Raw genomic sequence first — 15,791 nt, forward strand, 5'->3', positions numbered from 1 at the left:
CTCATTAGGATTTGATTAAGAACCAGATTTGTTCTTTGTAATTTCTGTCCAGTAAAACTATTAATCTATAATCAATAGACAGGTTGATATAAAGATATAATCCATGTTTCTGTATCATATTTGTATAGCATTAAAAGGACCTGGAACTTTTGTTTTTCCACTGAAAGCTCTGGTTTGCACAATAAATGCCTTGAGGGTGAAGTTTTATGGTTGATACTCTGATGTCCCATTCTCCTGAAGGCAGCACCGAGCTGCACCACCAGAAACTCACAGAAACACTGAAGAGAAGAAGAGCTATGATTAATGTAGTTACAGTTCTATCCATATTTTAATGTTGCAGAGCTCAGTCATTAGCTCTGCAACAATAGTTCAAAGTTTAAACTGGCATGTTTTACATCTTTTATCTGCTCATTTTGTGGAATATTTAACAACTAGAAAATGGCAAAGAACAAGAATATTTTTCCACTCTGTTTGGCTGCTGTTGGCCTACAAATTTTAAGTTGAATGTTCATTAAATTTTTCATAAACACCTGTGAAAATAATTTCTATTCACATGGCTTTTTTGTTCTCTGGGAAATTATCTTGATGATAAATACAGAAACAAGCATAAAAATCAAAACATCTACAATAGTGATGGTAATATTAATAAAAAAAATAATAGTCAGTGCAAAGTAGCCTACAAATTCTTTGGTGGGGCAGTGAGGGACCTGGATAAAGGCTGTGGGGGGTCCTGGCCCGAAAAAGGTTGAGAAACGCTGATTTAGTTGGTAATGTTTCATGTTCTAAATTACTTGCAAAAACATTGACTGAAAGGACTCTGATTTAATGTTGAGGGATTGTTGCCTGCAAGTCAAACCTTTAGGGCACAGACATTTTACATTTTGTTTCGAGTTGAAATGTACTGAAGTCTTATTTAAATTTGAGTGTTTAGCTTGTTAATTGTATTGTTAGAAGCAATTGTTTGCATTATTCAGACACTTTTTATTAAACTGGCAATAGTAACGCTATAGTTGATTTCTATCATAACTATAAGTTTCAGGCTCAGGATTTTTTTTTTTTACTTTAAGCCCTGCATAACGCTGAGTGGAGTGGTGGTCCGCTCCAAGATGGCCTAAATCTCGTTAGCGACAATAGGCGAGAGCGGTCCATGAGTGAAACATGTATGCAATGAATATTGCATACATGTTTATGTTTATATGTATGTACGTACAGTGGTGGGAAGTAACGAAGTACATGTACTTTGTTACTGTACTTAAGTACAGATACACGAAAATAGTACTTAAGTAGATTTAATAATGGATACTTTCTACTTTTACTCCGCTACATTTTACAGTAAGTATCTGTACTTTCTACTTCACTACATTTCTACAAAAGTGTCGCGTTACTCGTTACATCCAAGTCGCGTTGCTCTTTTTTTTCTGTTAAAATGTGAAGTTCAGGGACTTAAGGTGGCACCGTAAAATCCAAGCAATAACGTGACTTAGTGTTTGTTGTCACCCATCGCCTACCGCTTTACTCGCGCGCTGAGCTCCAAGAAATGTGCTGTGATTTTCTCTGAGCGGGAAGTTCATGTCTGTCTAATTGTCAGTAATATAATAACGCTGCATAAATCAGATATGGCAACATGTAAAATCAGCAGCGCTGAATTTGTGGAGGTGTTGACTGAGGTGTCGCAAATATGGGACAACGCTGGTACCAAAGTGGTATGACATTCAGGAACAATCCGATTCTTCTGGACGGATCTTACTGATTAAATGTATTTTATATCTAGGTGTTTTATGGGAATGTGGATCTTTCAGATCAATTTGAGAAGCAATTTTGATGGGTAAAACGGTCTTGGTCTTGGGTCTTGGTCTGCTACTGGCTCCTTGGTTGCCTGTCCTCCCCCACCCACCTTCTTTCCATCCCCTTTCTGTTGGATTTCTTTCAAAATAAATGCCACTAGTGGCAAAAAAAGTGAAGTTTATGTTAGGACAGGAGACGAGATGTTTCCATCCCTGAAATTATGATGCATAGAATCACATATCCAAGTCTAAACTATGTTACAGAGAGTAAACACAACATACTTTATCTGTGGCATTGTTCATTAAAAAGGCACATTTCTAATGTACTAAAATTAAATACGATCGGTTCACTTAATGATTGAATTAGGGATTAGGTATTATTCAGCAAGTACTTTTACTTTTAATACTTAAGTATTTTTAAAAGCCAGTCCTTTTTTTACTTTTACTTAAGTAAATTTTTTGAGTACTTTCTCCACCACTGTGTACGTATATATAGATATATGTATATGTTTTCCAGCCGCCGAGTTCTAGCTTCAGAGTGATTCAGCAGCTGAATCCAAAATCCGATGTGAGATTCATCCGTGCTGTGCAGTGAATCCGTTTCTCTTTATAGATATCTCCCTCTTCTTCCTCACATCGTGTCTTTAGGAAACCTTCAAGATTTGGGAGCTTCCATTTTGGAAGCTCCCAAATCTTCCAAAACGGAAGATTTGGGAGCTATCTTACTTTTGACAGAGTGAAAGAATTACATATAAATAATAGTCTTTACCACCGGTGTAAACTTTGCTGATGAATGTAATAACACATAATATAAGTTTTATAATATGTTACATTGTCACATTTTTAATGTAGGCTCTTGTGTCAGATAATCTAAGTCAATGTTAGAGAATAATAAATTTTTTTAGATTTACGGAATCTCAGTTAGCCTTCATAGCGGCTGAACCCGTATTACACCAAGCACTGTAGCTAATATTAGCTGGTATCTCACCGGTGGACATAAATACAGTAAAGTAATATTCTAAATAATATTCAAAATATACACAATAATATGTCCATCTTACTTGTGAAATGTTGTCTGTGGAGCCCTCACATCAATAGTCCATCGATCCGAACAACAATATCCCTCAGTGCTGAGGCATCTTCTGCTGTTTTGGTTGATCAAAGTAGGAGGGACAACCGCTGCAAGATGGCCGCCGTATTTCCTGTGACGGAGCAGCCAATGCGAGGTCTACTCTTATAGTATGTCTATGGTTATAACTTGTGTTAGGTTGGCCCCACAAGATGGAAAATGTCTTCTTCACCAACACATTGCACGCCTGTGCAATGTGTTGCACAGGCGTTTGTGCCACCAGTGAGAGGCCTCTCACTGGTGGAGATGGTGTATTCCAGTACTTAAAACAGCCTTAAATAATGTTTCAAATTATTTAAGGTGTCTACAAAGTGCTTTGTAGACATCTTCCTGTAAAACTTTAGGATCAATTAAATTAAGAAATTGAAGACTAAACAACATGGCAGAGCAATATAATATTACTACATGAAGCTAATTTTTAAAGTGTAATCAGTAATACTTTTATAAAAAATTCATGTCGGATCATGATTTCTTGGTTAATGTCAAGTTGTCATAACAAAGACATTTTTAATAATTTCAACTTTGTATTAAAAGTGTTTGACACTTTTGACAACAGTCATAAATGTTCATGACAGGTGTTATGTCAGTCTTATTCACACCCCTTCAAATAAAGTGTTACCAAAAACTTTCAAAAAATATTAAGGTTTCATAATATTTCTCTCCACTTCAACCAAGAAAACAATAATTAGAACATTGCAAGTTATTATTTTGTTGTACATTTTACAACGCCAGAATATTCTGCTCTTAAATAAAGCTGAGGTGTCATACTGGTGTAAAACAATTGTTTGAGCATATATTTGCTATGGTTTGTGAATGTTTGTTAACCTTACAAAGCCATAGACTGCATTTGATCCAGAATGTGTTCCAAGTGGAACATGTTTGAAAAGTTGTTTTGTTTCTTCTATGCAAACATTTGGCATGAAATCTAGGGATACAAGTACTGTCCTAATGGCTGCATTTCAATAATTTGTCTTAAGTGTTTTGTTTTTGATAACCCTAATATGCCTTACAGGCCAGCCAGCAGGTGGCAGCTTCCCAGCGCTCCAGCTCTAGTGCCATGTACATGAACCTGGCCCACATGCAGGCAGCAGCAGCAGTAGGGGCCAGTGGTGTGACAGGTGGTCTTGCTGGAGCTTCAGCAGTCAGCCCATCCACCATGTCTGGCTCAGCCAGTGGAGCAGTTAGCTCCATGGCTGACCAGGCCAGCAGTCAGGCAGCTGCCAAGCTGGCTCTACGGAAGCAGCTGGAAAAAACCTTGCTGGAGATCCCTCCACCCAAACCCCCAGCCCCACTGCTCCATTTCCTCCCCTCTGCAGCTAACAGTGAGTTTATCTACATGGTGGGCTTGGAGGAAGTGGTACAGAGTGTCCTTGACAGTCAGGGTAAGTACTTAAAAAAACAGTTTTATATTAAAACTCTAAAAAACAACTGAGATGTATGGACAAAGTATGAGTATTTATTTGTAGCAAGATACCAATGTGCAAAATGACTATTCATATGAGGCTCTGCAGCAAGTCTGCCTCTTTTGTAGAGAAATAAATTGGTTTAAGTTTATGGAGTGTTGATAAAAAGTAGAAGACTGTTTGTCAGAGCACTTAAAGTGATGGATATCTGGTGCAGCTTGTCACTAGTTGTACTGAATCAATGTGTTTTGTTTAGGTAAATTCAGGGGGTCTTTGGCCCGTATGGAGCCTTTCTTCTGTGCCCAGTGCAGAACAGACTTCACACCCCACTGGAAGCAAGAGAAGAGTGGCAGAATCCTCTGTGAGCAGTGCATGACATCCAATCAGAAGAAGGCTCTGAAAGCGGAACATACCAACAGACTGAAAAATGCTTTTGTGAAGGCTCTTCAGCAGGAACAGGTCAGCATTGATATGGTATTGACCTGTCTGAAGTTATAAATCTGCTATAACAAGTTACACTTTTAAATTGGGAAAATATTGCTTTAAGTCTTTATAAGATGAAACAAAGAAGTAAGACAGTTCTGGGGTGAGCACAGTTCAGATCGGAGCTGTGCCTCTTCTTCACCATTTTAACACATTTAGTCTTTCATTTTTGTTTTCAAGAGTGATGGCAACTACTATTAATATGGTTTTTGAAAGTTAGGTTGTCAGTCTAAAATTCTAAATCAGTATGTCTAATAAGTCCAGTGCAAGCAAGCTACTAGAGCCTAAAACCTGGATAATTATCCAGTTAATGTTCGCTTCATATGTTAATCATGAGAGGGCAGAAAAGCAAATCCTGCAATATACATGATTACATAATGATTTCTACAAAAGTTAGCATATGTTTATTTAGTCTGTTGCTTTGACGTTCCACCAATAAATCTTTTGAAGCGACCAACTGTATCACAGATACTGACTTTAATCCTACATTGCATTTAATACTTGATTTTTCTGGATATTTTTAGCTCAAAAATCTTATTTGCAATACATTGACACATAGGCTGCAGTGTGAACGCACCCTAAAGTGACCCAATTTCGGTTTTTTTGGACGTAATGTGACCTGTATCCGATCTTTTCATGGCAGTGTGAACAGCTCAGGTCAGATTCTTTTTCGAATGTGACTCATATCCGATACGTATCCGATTCAAATGCGACCTTAACGTCCTGGACGTATTCATCCGAACTGAACGTCACGGTTTCTCAACAAATCTCACTATTCTGCGTCCTGATACACGCAAGTGGGAAGAAAAACAACAACCATGACGGACTACATGAGGAGGAAGTTGTTAATTTGCTGCTCCGGCCGGATAACAACTTCAAATATGTAAGCTAAGCTCCACCGTTAGCCTCCATGTTTACTTCCTCAAACACTGAGCTCTTCTTTTCATGGCGGTTGGCAGAACACTGAGAACGCTGACGCTATTGCGTCCTCTACTGCGCATGCGGGACACTTTCAGGTCGTTTGCCCGTTTACACTGCAGAACACATACAGGTCGCATTTTCTGGCAGTGTGAACGGCCCCTGCAAAAAAATCGGAATTGCCAAAAAGTTGGAATTGAGTCACTTCAGGCTGCAGTGTGAATGCACCCATAAAAGTCTGTTCTTGGAGCAATTTGTAAGGCACCGATGTGATAAGTTTTTGTTTTTTTTTGTTGGCCATTGGATAATTTTATCTTTTATTTTTAAAACATCTCAGTAAAAATACCACAGCTTCACAGTATGATAGTACTGAGTCTCAGAGGGTGAGAATCTAATGTCGGCCCATGAACATCCTGATTTATGTTTAATTTTTCCAATAAACACTGTAAGTTGTAAGGTTAACTTTGAGGTTTGAGGACAGAAAATCTTTCTTTTTCATGTGCTTCTTAAGTTGTTTTTGTTATCATTCCTTAAAATCACACTGACCAAGACGATTGGTAAGGCTTCACCTCTAAGCTTTTCATTGTGAGTAATGAACTGTAACTGTGTGGGTCTGTCAGGAGATTGAACAAAGGCTACAGCAGCAGGCAGCTCTCTCTCCCAGCTCCGCTGCTACTGGCTCCAACGTCTCCAAGACTGACACGATGATCCGACAGCATGCCCTGCGCCAGGTACACTGCATCACTCTTCATAATGTTTTAGGAATCTGTGCTGGAAGTTTTTATGTTACACAAATAAAAAAAACATTGCATTCATGCCAAATTAAATGTTCTCTATTATTATTGGATAATTGAAGTCTATTTGACAATTTTGATGTTAATTGAGAAGATTTACAAGCACATCTGTTGCAAAAACAGTTTATATATAATCAAACACTAACAGAGTTGCATTGCTATAGCAATTGTGATGTTCAACTTTAAATTCTAGTGTTTCTTCAATGTACCTTAGAAACTATGGTTTTGGTTTCTTCCTCAGCCTTAGAAAAATGAGCTGTTTATCAGTAGGATTTACTAAACATTTAATAATTCACAGAAACGGGCACAAAACCATAGGACAAAGAACCATAGAATTTCCTGAATTTTCTCTTGAATTTAATTGAAAATAATTTTGGAATGATATGATCAGACCCTGGGGCTGCACAGTGGCACAGTTGGTAGAGCTGTTGCCTTGCAGCAAGAAGGTTCTGGGTTTGATTCCCGGCCCCAGTCTTTCTGCATGGAGTTTGCATGTTCTCCCTGTGCATGGTAGGTTTTCTCCAGGTACTCCGGTTTCCTCCCACAGTCCAAAAACATGACTGTCAGGTTAATTGGCCTCTCCAAATTGCCCCTAGGTGTGAGTGTGTGTGTGCATGGTTGTTTGTCCTGTGTGTCTCTGTGTTGCCCTGCGACAGACTGGTGACCTGTCCAGGTGACCCCGCCTCTCGCCTGGAACGTTAGCTGGAGAGGCACCAGCACCTCCTGACCCCACTGAGGGACAAGGGTGTAAGAAAATGGACGGATGGATGATCAGACCCTTTGGTTTCAGAACCAAGTAATTTAACTGTGTTCCTTGAAACTGGAAACCATCAACCATCTATTTCCTAATTACCAAAAGTTACACAAGGGGCCCAATATCTTGCCCCCTGGGTCCGTTTTGGCAGACTGCAGCACTCAGGATCAAACCTCCTACTTTCTGATCAGAGCACACCCAATTTGCTAAATACTCGTATTAGTTATTTTTAGTAACTGCAATGTCCAGGAGATACTGCTGTGACCAAAATTGAGATTTTTTTTTTGCCTTTTGATTCTTTTAAAAATAGGGAATTCATCATTATATAAAAATATCTAATTCTTGTATTGTGGACAGGAATTTTTTTTATTGAAGAATTATGTGTAGTTGAAGTAGATTATTTACTAAATCTCTGAAGGTTTTGTTAGCATCTACTTTATAAATGACTAAAATACATAAAACTGAGCTGTGTCATTTTATATAAGGTGAAGTTAGCAATGAAGTTTTGTTTTTTTTGTCTTTAGGCTCAGCAGCCTCAGGCTTCTCTGCAGCGAGGTTTGTCTAACTCTGCAAGAGGCGTCCTTTCCAACTTTGCTCAGGCTTCTCAGCTGTCTGTGGCCAGCAGCCTTATGGGAATGAGCAGTGCTAAGCACTGTGGTAGTGGTGGGAGTAGTAACAGACTGCAGCACGACAGCCGCCGTCAAATCTACAATATCCCAGGTAAGAACGAACTATTAGGGTTTCTTTTTTATACATAGATAGACGTTAATAACTTATGAACAGCAGAATGTATATTACATTGTTTCAGTATTTATAAAATAAAATTGTGAAACATTTCAGGATCTTAATTGTGATGCACAAAGGCAAATGTATGAACAAGTTGGCAGAGCAGAAACGGAAAATAAAAACTAATGTCTGAGAAAACAGTGATTGTTGTTCGGGGTTTGCTGGGCAAAGTTCTCTAGTTCAAGTCATAAAGAAACACTTCCATTCTTTAAAATTTGAGAAGGTGTGGGGGAAAAATCAAAGTTGACTAGAATACTGGGCTTTATGGATGCTCAGTATGTCTATGCTTTTGTTTTGGTTTTGGCCAGTAAGTTGCAAGTTTGAAGCAAACACATGGCTCGTTAACATCTCTAACACATTACTCAACCCATGCTGGTAACGGGTGTTCAAATACTTCAGAGATGACATCATCCAAATATAAACATACAGGAATGTTTATGGTGGATTAACCATAAACATACTGAATTGATGTCCTGTAGGTGAGTCACAGAACTTATTTTTTTAGAATGCTATTACGATCATTGTGCCACCAGCAGTGAGGTGGCCCACAGATCGTGTTTTACGCTTCTTACATTCTGTTACTAACATTTTTGTAGTAATAGCATTCTAAAATTTGGTGGCGAGGCAGTTATTCCACTGCCTCGCCACCAAAATAACGTCAATGATCGCCTTCAACACCCCCAGATTGTTCAGCAGGTTTGGGGAGAAACTTTCAGAGCTGCTTTCTCTGAAATCTCGTTTTCTGACTGCCAAAATTCAAATGGCCATTCTTCTTTTTTTTTTTTATTCCCATGTATTTGACATAATTGAAAAGCTTAGAAGCCACACTTTCAGAATCTGTAAATATTTCAAAACGTCCCCAAGTAGACTTGTTCATGGTTTTGCCATAGTCAGTCACATTGTTTTGTTCATATCCCTATTTATATGTACCAGTGTACTGGCTGTAAGTGGTGGTATTGTGTAAGAAGTGTTTCCTGTGTGGTTTAGTGCATCGATCTTTTGTGCTCAATATTTGTCTGATTTGTTCCTGTAGGGTTAAATATTGCCTACCTGAACCCTGCAGCTGTTGGAGCCCATAAGACTTCCAGCTTAGCAGACCGGCAGAGAGAGTACCTGTTGGACATGATCCCACCTCGATCCATATCGCAGTCCATCACTGGGCAAAAATGAGCCCCATTAATTTCTCATGTGTGTCAGAGGCCAGCCTCGTTTGATAACTTCCCCCATTCTGAGGCACTCCCAGATCAGCTGATATGTCCACCCCACAGTTTCATCGCATGCAGTGCCTGTCCGTGTGCCTACCTTAGACCAACCCATGAGAACCTACCAAGCTGAACAAAACACAAGCTGTCAGTGCATCTCAGTTGTTCTTATTATAGCAGAAATTCACTTTTTCTGTAATTCCCTTTATAATCACTGGTGGTAGCGCCTATACTTGCAACTGCCATTTAAGCTTAAGTTAGTGTTATCCATTGTTATAATTTTCTTTTGAAGTGTTTGTCTGATATTTCTATTTCTCCACTGTTTACCATTTACTTCAAGACACCCAGTCATTGTCAATTTAGTGAGATCATTTGAAAATATTCTTTTGTTTCTCACTTCCAAAGCTATTATGACTATTGATGAGAATAGAAGATCAGCAGGGTTCACTCTGGTTGCTATGCAACATAGTTACTCTAAAGTTTGTAAACATGATTTGTTTGTTAAGTAGTATTTAAAGAAAGTGAAAAATTCTATTAGGAACAAAAACTGATCATATTAGGCAGCATTTGGTCCTGAAAAACGATGCTGTTTTAAAGAATTGAACAGAGCAGAGTGTTTACCATGGATCATCTCAGTGACCAGCTTCAAAGACGTCATCAGTCATCACAGCGATCCACTCCCAGAACTGATTTCAGCCTGGGGTTCAGGGCAACACCTGGATATCTTGGAGAAGGACCCCTAACCAACTTCAGTACCCACCAACTGAAAAAGAAAATTATGTACAAAAGAGAATCGTGTGGAAACCCTCTCCACCATTCTTCAGTCAGGGGTTTCCTTTGCTTTATTTAGGATGCCAGTCTTCTGCTGGTCTGTACCACATCTATATGTGTTGTAGGACATTCTGTTACTAGCACCATGAGATGAAGCAGGTGGTGAACGAGAAGCATGAACTGGCTGACTGTTGAGAAGCCAGTTCACATCGTTAGTCCTCACCTGCCATGCAGCTGTCCTTCATACTTTTACCTCTTCATTATTCACATAGTGAACTCTTTTTATCCCAGCAGTTCCATTAGAGCGTGTACAAAACATACGACTTCAGTCTACATCCAGATCACAGATTATGTATCTAAAATACCCAAATCTGGGTTCTGGTTCCAGTCTGTGTTCTTACTTTTGTAATTCCTGCATCATTTCTTTCCCATTCTTTATATTTGTTTCTTTTTTTGTGCAGCGTCTCCAAATGATTTGGTGGCCTACCTGAGAGGTGTCGGCCACTGGAGACGATAATAATCTAAGACATTAATTGTTGAAAAATCTATGGATTGTGTATAGATACCTAGCTTCAAAGAATAAACGGTGTGGATGTTTTACGGGAGAGACATGGATCAATCAATGTGTGCACATTGTGCTCACAAGTTGCCTCACTCAAGAGGAGCACTTTTCATATTTCCAAATGGAAATTTTGTTTGTTTTCTGGCAAAGAGGAAATGAATGTTGGATTGAAAGTGCATATGCATTGTTTATTGCTGATTAAATGTTTAGACCCCTGAAAACATACCATCCTAACTACAGTATTCTGTCAATCTTTGAAACACCAACTAGTTTAAAGTGTACCCAGTTTGACTTTTTACTGTAATGTTTAATTTTCAATGCCATGTTAACAAATATTAGTATCAGATTCTTTTCACTGATGGAGCCTTCCTCTCACTCGTACCTTTCTTTAAAAGAAAAGTATGACCTTAACTTTCCCTACACCTGAAAAATGATATCCTGGACACTTTTCTCTGCTTTGATAGACAATCTGGATTCTTCTGTGATATCCTGAGTGAGCAGGATACGGGCTCTGCTGGCAGTTCAAGGTTTGACCTTTTGATTTTCATGTTCTTGGCATTGTAAAAGTCTCCAGCATGAAGGTGCAGTGCTTTGTGTTTTCTGTGATGGATGGTCTTGTTGTAAGGGACCCTCTATGTCACACCTTCATTGTGTTGATGCCAGGTCCCAGTGGTTTCTGGACCTCTTGTCTGAGGAGGAAAACTTCTGTGATAAGCTGCTTTGCCAGCTCATAAGAGGAAATGAAGTTTGCGAGATTTCTCATCTCTGGAGCTTTTTGCATTCTTTTATTTGTTCCTGTACACATTTCGATAAAGATTTTACTTTTTGCACAGTAATTCTTTTTTCTTGAAAGTGTCCATGTTGTTTTCTTCATTCTGACTGTGGTTATATTTGCACACTTCTTTGTTTGCAGGGTCTTTAGTTTCATTTTGAACAGGAGTTGGTGCATGATCCATATTCACATTTTGTTGGCTGGAGCAGGACTTGAAGAACTCTCACATATAAAATGTTAGTTGCACAGGTCCTTGCATCTACATGGACTCTGAGACCATAAACTGCATGGTAGACTGCCAGGCCGCCTGACTGAAGCTGTCTTAACCATTGTGCTTAGTTAGTTTGCAATAACTCAGGTATTTCAAACAGCGTTCACTCAGTGTTCAGTATTATTCATGGATATTGTTACCCTTGATGCAGGGACTTCTAAGGTGATTTTGAGGGGGTGTCGATTCAGTTCACACTGGGGTTGTCACAATGCTAAACTTTCATACAGATGTTAAGAAATACTCAATATAGAGGCAACATTTCTTTAAAAATAAAAGGCTTCTTTCTAGTTGAAAGCAAAAATGCAAAAAGCTATAATTACAATATGATTTGATTACATTTTTTGCTTCCATAGTTTGGGCATAACCAATAAGTATTGAACAATTTTGCTTTTGGACAAATATAAAGGGGTCAATTTATATCAATTTTGACACAAATCATTATCTTTGAATAATTTTTTCCTAGTATCGATTATATTGAGATATTTATTATTTTGACAACCCTCACAGTACTCTGCACTGAAATATTTCCTACACCACATTTTATGATCTTCAGTCATCTCAGAAATCTGTCTCACCTAAATGAAAGCAAAATCACATGGAATATTTTTAAACCCATCTCTGTATCTAGATAGGTACACGTGCTTTTAATGTATAATATTGTGCCACATGAGAATCAAATGTCTTTCATGTTCTGAACAAAATCAGTTCTTCTAAACAGATTTTTCTTGTTTCTTTTAACTGTAGGTATGATTCCATTACATTTTATTTATTCACCTTCACTTATTATTATTTATTTGCCTGGAAACGCTTTGCTTGAATTTGTTTGGGGCCACTTCAAAAAAATCATCCATGGTGCTCTACACAGTCAGTACAGAGTACATTATAGTGAAACTACAGTTGATTAAATGAAATGAAATCATCCCAGTTGACTTCACCATTAATTTACAAATTAATCGATTCATATCCAAATATAGTAAATTCAAGTCATTTCAAATTCAGGTCAGTTCAGTGCATTTCATTGCAAGACATTCATATACTAAGGTTTGAACTCAGTTTTACGATTTCCTATGCATTTAACAGAAATGTATCACAAGATATCAGTGAAAAGTTGTAGGAAGCCCAATCAATGGCATCAAGTCATTGACATTGCAGCAACCTTGAGCTACAATGTGACCACAATAAAAATGAAATATTCCCTTTGAAATTGGTTTTAAAAAATGCAACTTTGTTTAGTGTGAGTGGCAGCCATCAAGGACTGACCAGGAGTTAAAGGTCAGGAAACGGGCACTGAAAACAGCTTTTCTAATAATAGAAACTTGTTGTATTTCAGCATAGACCTAGTTTTTCTGGACCACTTTGGACATTTAAAATTTTGTAATATTTGTAAAATTATCTTACAGTCTTACTACAAATTACTGTAGTGTATTTGTAGTAAAGAGCACAAAAACATGTGGTACTCCTAAACTTAACTTTTTGCGTATGTTAATTTTTGTTTTTACATGAACAAACTGAATTCTGTTGGACAAATATCAACTAACCAACACATTTTTCAATTGGGCCTGATTAGAATCCCAGCCATCCATAATTGTATTTAAAGGCACCGTTTTTTGTTGTTGTTTTGTTTCATTTATAAGGTAATTTCATTAAAATACTCTTAGTATCTTCATTTTCGTGATTCAGATCAGTTTTTCATGTTTTAACTAGTCCCAATAATTTATGACGGCATATGACAGTGAATGATGTTACTTTTGTCAACAACTGATGCTGTTTTTATATTTAGCTCGGTTCTCTCCTCTCATGCTCTGGGTCCGTCTGTTCATCAAGCACAGCTTTTTGAAAGCATCCTCACTCCATCAGATAGTTATTCTGGGTGGCTATGCCTGACTGACATGTTCTCTTTTCAGTACATGTGATTTAAATTTGTATTATCTTCCACAGGTAAGATATTCTCTATCCTTGCCTCTTAAGAGTGACACTTCAAACAAATCTAACTTTTAGCTGTATACTTTGAACTGATTGCAGTGAGCCTTACACTCACTGCAATTGTTATAAAAGACCATTGTCCTGTGTTCTTTTATAACAAACTGACCAAATGTCAGTAACATTCAGCTTATCAAAACATTTCTCCAATAATACAATAATTCTAGGCTCTACAACCTCATAAATGTTTCAGTTGGATATCAACTTCATGCATCTCATAAATTAAAGTTGTGTGTCTTTTGTGTGCGTTTTTTAAATTGTTTCCACTCTTTGAAGCTTTTTGTATGGCAGTAACTGCACCAGGCACATTGTATTAGAAATCCTTCGTTTATTTTTCAAGTAGACATCCACATGAATACAAGATGGTTGTGTTGTAGTAACTCAGTCCTGCCAGTGTCTGCACCACATTTATACTGAAATATAAGCATTAGGTCTATAATCTGCTTAATTGCTTTTTTGGTTTTCTATTTAAGTTGTCATTGACTTAAGTTTTATAAAACATTATCTCTTATCCCGTTATAGGAACAGTTTAACTTGTATGTAGCAATGTTATATACATTTCTTGCTATCTGCACCAAGCTTGGACAACACTAAAGAATGTGACACAGTTTGTGTTGTAGTTCTACTGCCAAGTGTAAAGTTGAATTTGAGAAAGAACCGAACCCTCCTGTGTCTCATACCTTTCTGCAGATGCAGCCATGTACTTTTATGTTTGGGCAACTTTTTTCAGCTACATGTATTTAGATTTCTGAAATCATTTTATTCTGATGTCTTGACGAAGTTCAGTTTTCTGTTTTATTGCAGTTTTAAAAAAACAAATGTATTGACTATTGAAATAAATGACACAATATTTGCTAGGTTTGAAGTAATAACTTATTGTACAGAAGCATTTTTCCTCCCTTGTACTGAAAAATAAATTAAATGGGTGTACATTGTGTAGAAAAGCAAACAAAAAGCCATGAATATTGTGAAGCTTGTCATTTTGTTTTGTGATCACTGTGTATTATTGTGTAACAAATGTGCAAAACGTTAGGGATTCCATTTAACCCTCTCCACTCCCCCATCCCCATCCAACCAACGCCATGTGGTCTTGCTAGATGCAATTGCTTAATTTTTTTTTATTTTTTTTGACTAAAGTTTGCAGTAAAGTGTTTACTGATTCAGGTGAACAACATTTGCAGTCAATGACTGAGCTTTTGAAGCATTTAAACTTGATGTGTAAATTAAGGTGGGAATGGAAGTTTTTTTAATTCAATTGCTATTCTTGTTTGAACATGGTGTAAAGGAGCACTTATATATATGTTACAGTAGCTTATAATTTGTGAAAGTCCAACCTACTCAGACAAGATGTGTTCATGCTAAATGATGGTGACCTGATCATTCTGAATCAGTGATCACTTTTTTTGCCAATACCAGCATCCAATAGATGTGTTCCTGCACTCTTTGACTTTCTTGTATTGGTTATTGTTGCTTATGCTGGAAAAATACACACCGCAGAATCCAGTTCATCAAATAATTTTATTTGCATTGTGATGATAATGTTGAAACAGATGTTGAAATCAACCAGAGACAAACTGAAGACATTTTTGTTTTGCTTACATCAATCCTGACCTTTTGCACATACTTGATATTTAACTATCTTCAAAGGTAAAAAAAAAAAAAAATGCTGTTTGAATACTGCCAGTTGATTGACAATTATGCATTGATTGAAAAAATAAGCTAATTTTGGAGGAATTAACTTTGTAATATTTATCTCTTGCAAGCTATGTTTAATAAAGGTTGAAACAATTTGCTTCAAAGTGTGATGTCATTACCTGAAGTCCTCAAGTTTTGTATTTTATCTACTCCCATAGGTTACTACACATTACTTTGATGTAATGTGTAGTAAGCAACACAGTGATTGTAATATTTCATCTTTAAAAAAGCTGCCAAAAACCACAATAATGGAGTATTGGAAAGTATGATTAATGAGCTCAAAAGATCACTAACATTTTTTCCCGTTTTGAATTTATATTTGCTTTTCAAGGGCATGTGTTCTGCACAGCTACAAAAGAAAACAACCTTTTGTTGGAAACATTGCATTGGTAATATTAAAAACTGATAATTGTTCTCAAAGTGCACCATTAGAAGTTTTTGCTAGCTTTATTTTTTTTTTCCCTCAAAGAACCAGCACTATATTCTA

The 15,791-nt window shown here is 37.3% G+C and overlaps 1 protein-coding gene across 2 annotated transcripts in view; it reads left to right on the plus strand.

Annotated features, from left to right (window-relative positions):
* gatad2b (GATA zinc finger domain containing 2B) overlaps positions 1 to 15,402 on the plus strand; it is a 74,583-nt gene extending 59,181 nt beyond the window's left edge. For both annotated transcript variants that reach the window (XM_008421573.3, XM_008421572.3), the window contains exons 7-11: positions 3,926 to 4,295; positions 4,573 to 4,775; positions 6,338 to 6,448; positions 7,790 to 7,985; positions 9,085 to 15,402. In XM_008421573.3, the coding sequence (XP_008419795.1) occupies positions 3,926 to 4,295; positions 4,573 to 4,775; positions 6,338 to 6,448; positions 7,790 to 7,985; positions 9,085 to 9,221 (1,017 nt within the window). In that variant the 3' untranslated portion in view covers positions 9,222 to 15,402. The remainder of the gene's footprint in view (positions 1 to 3,925; positions 4,296 to 4,572; positions 4,776 to 6,337; positions 6,449 to 7,789; positions 7,986 to 9,084) is intronic.
* Positions 15,403 to 15,791: the final 389 nt, after the last annotated feature.

The sequence above is a fragment of the Poecilia reticulata genome, chromosome 11, assembly GCF_904066995.2.
Source record: "Poecilia reticulata chromosome 11, P_reticulata-male-v2, whole genome shotgun sequence".
Taxonomy (NCBI): domain Eukaryota; kingdom Metazoa; phylum Chordata; class Actinopteri; order Cyprinodontiformes; family Poeciliidae; genus Poecilia; species Poecilia reticulata.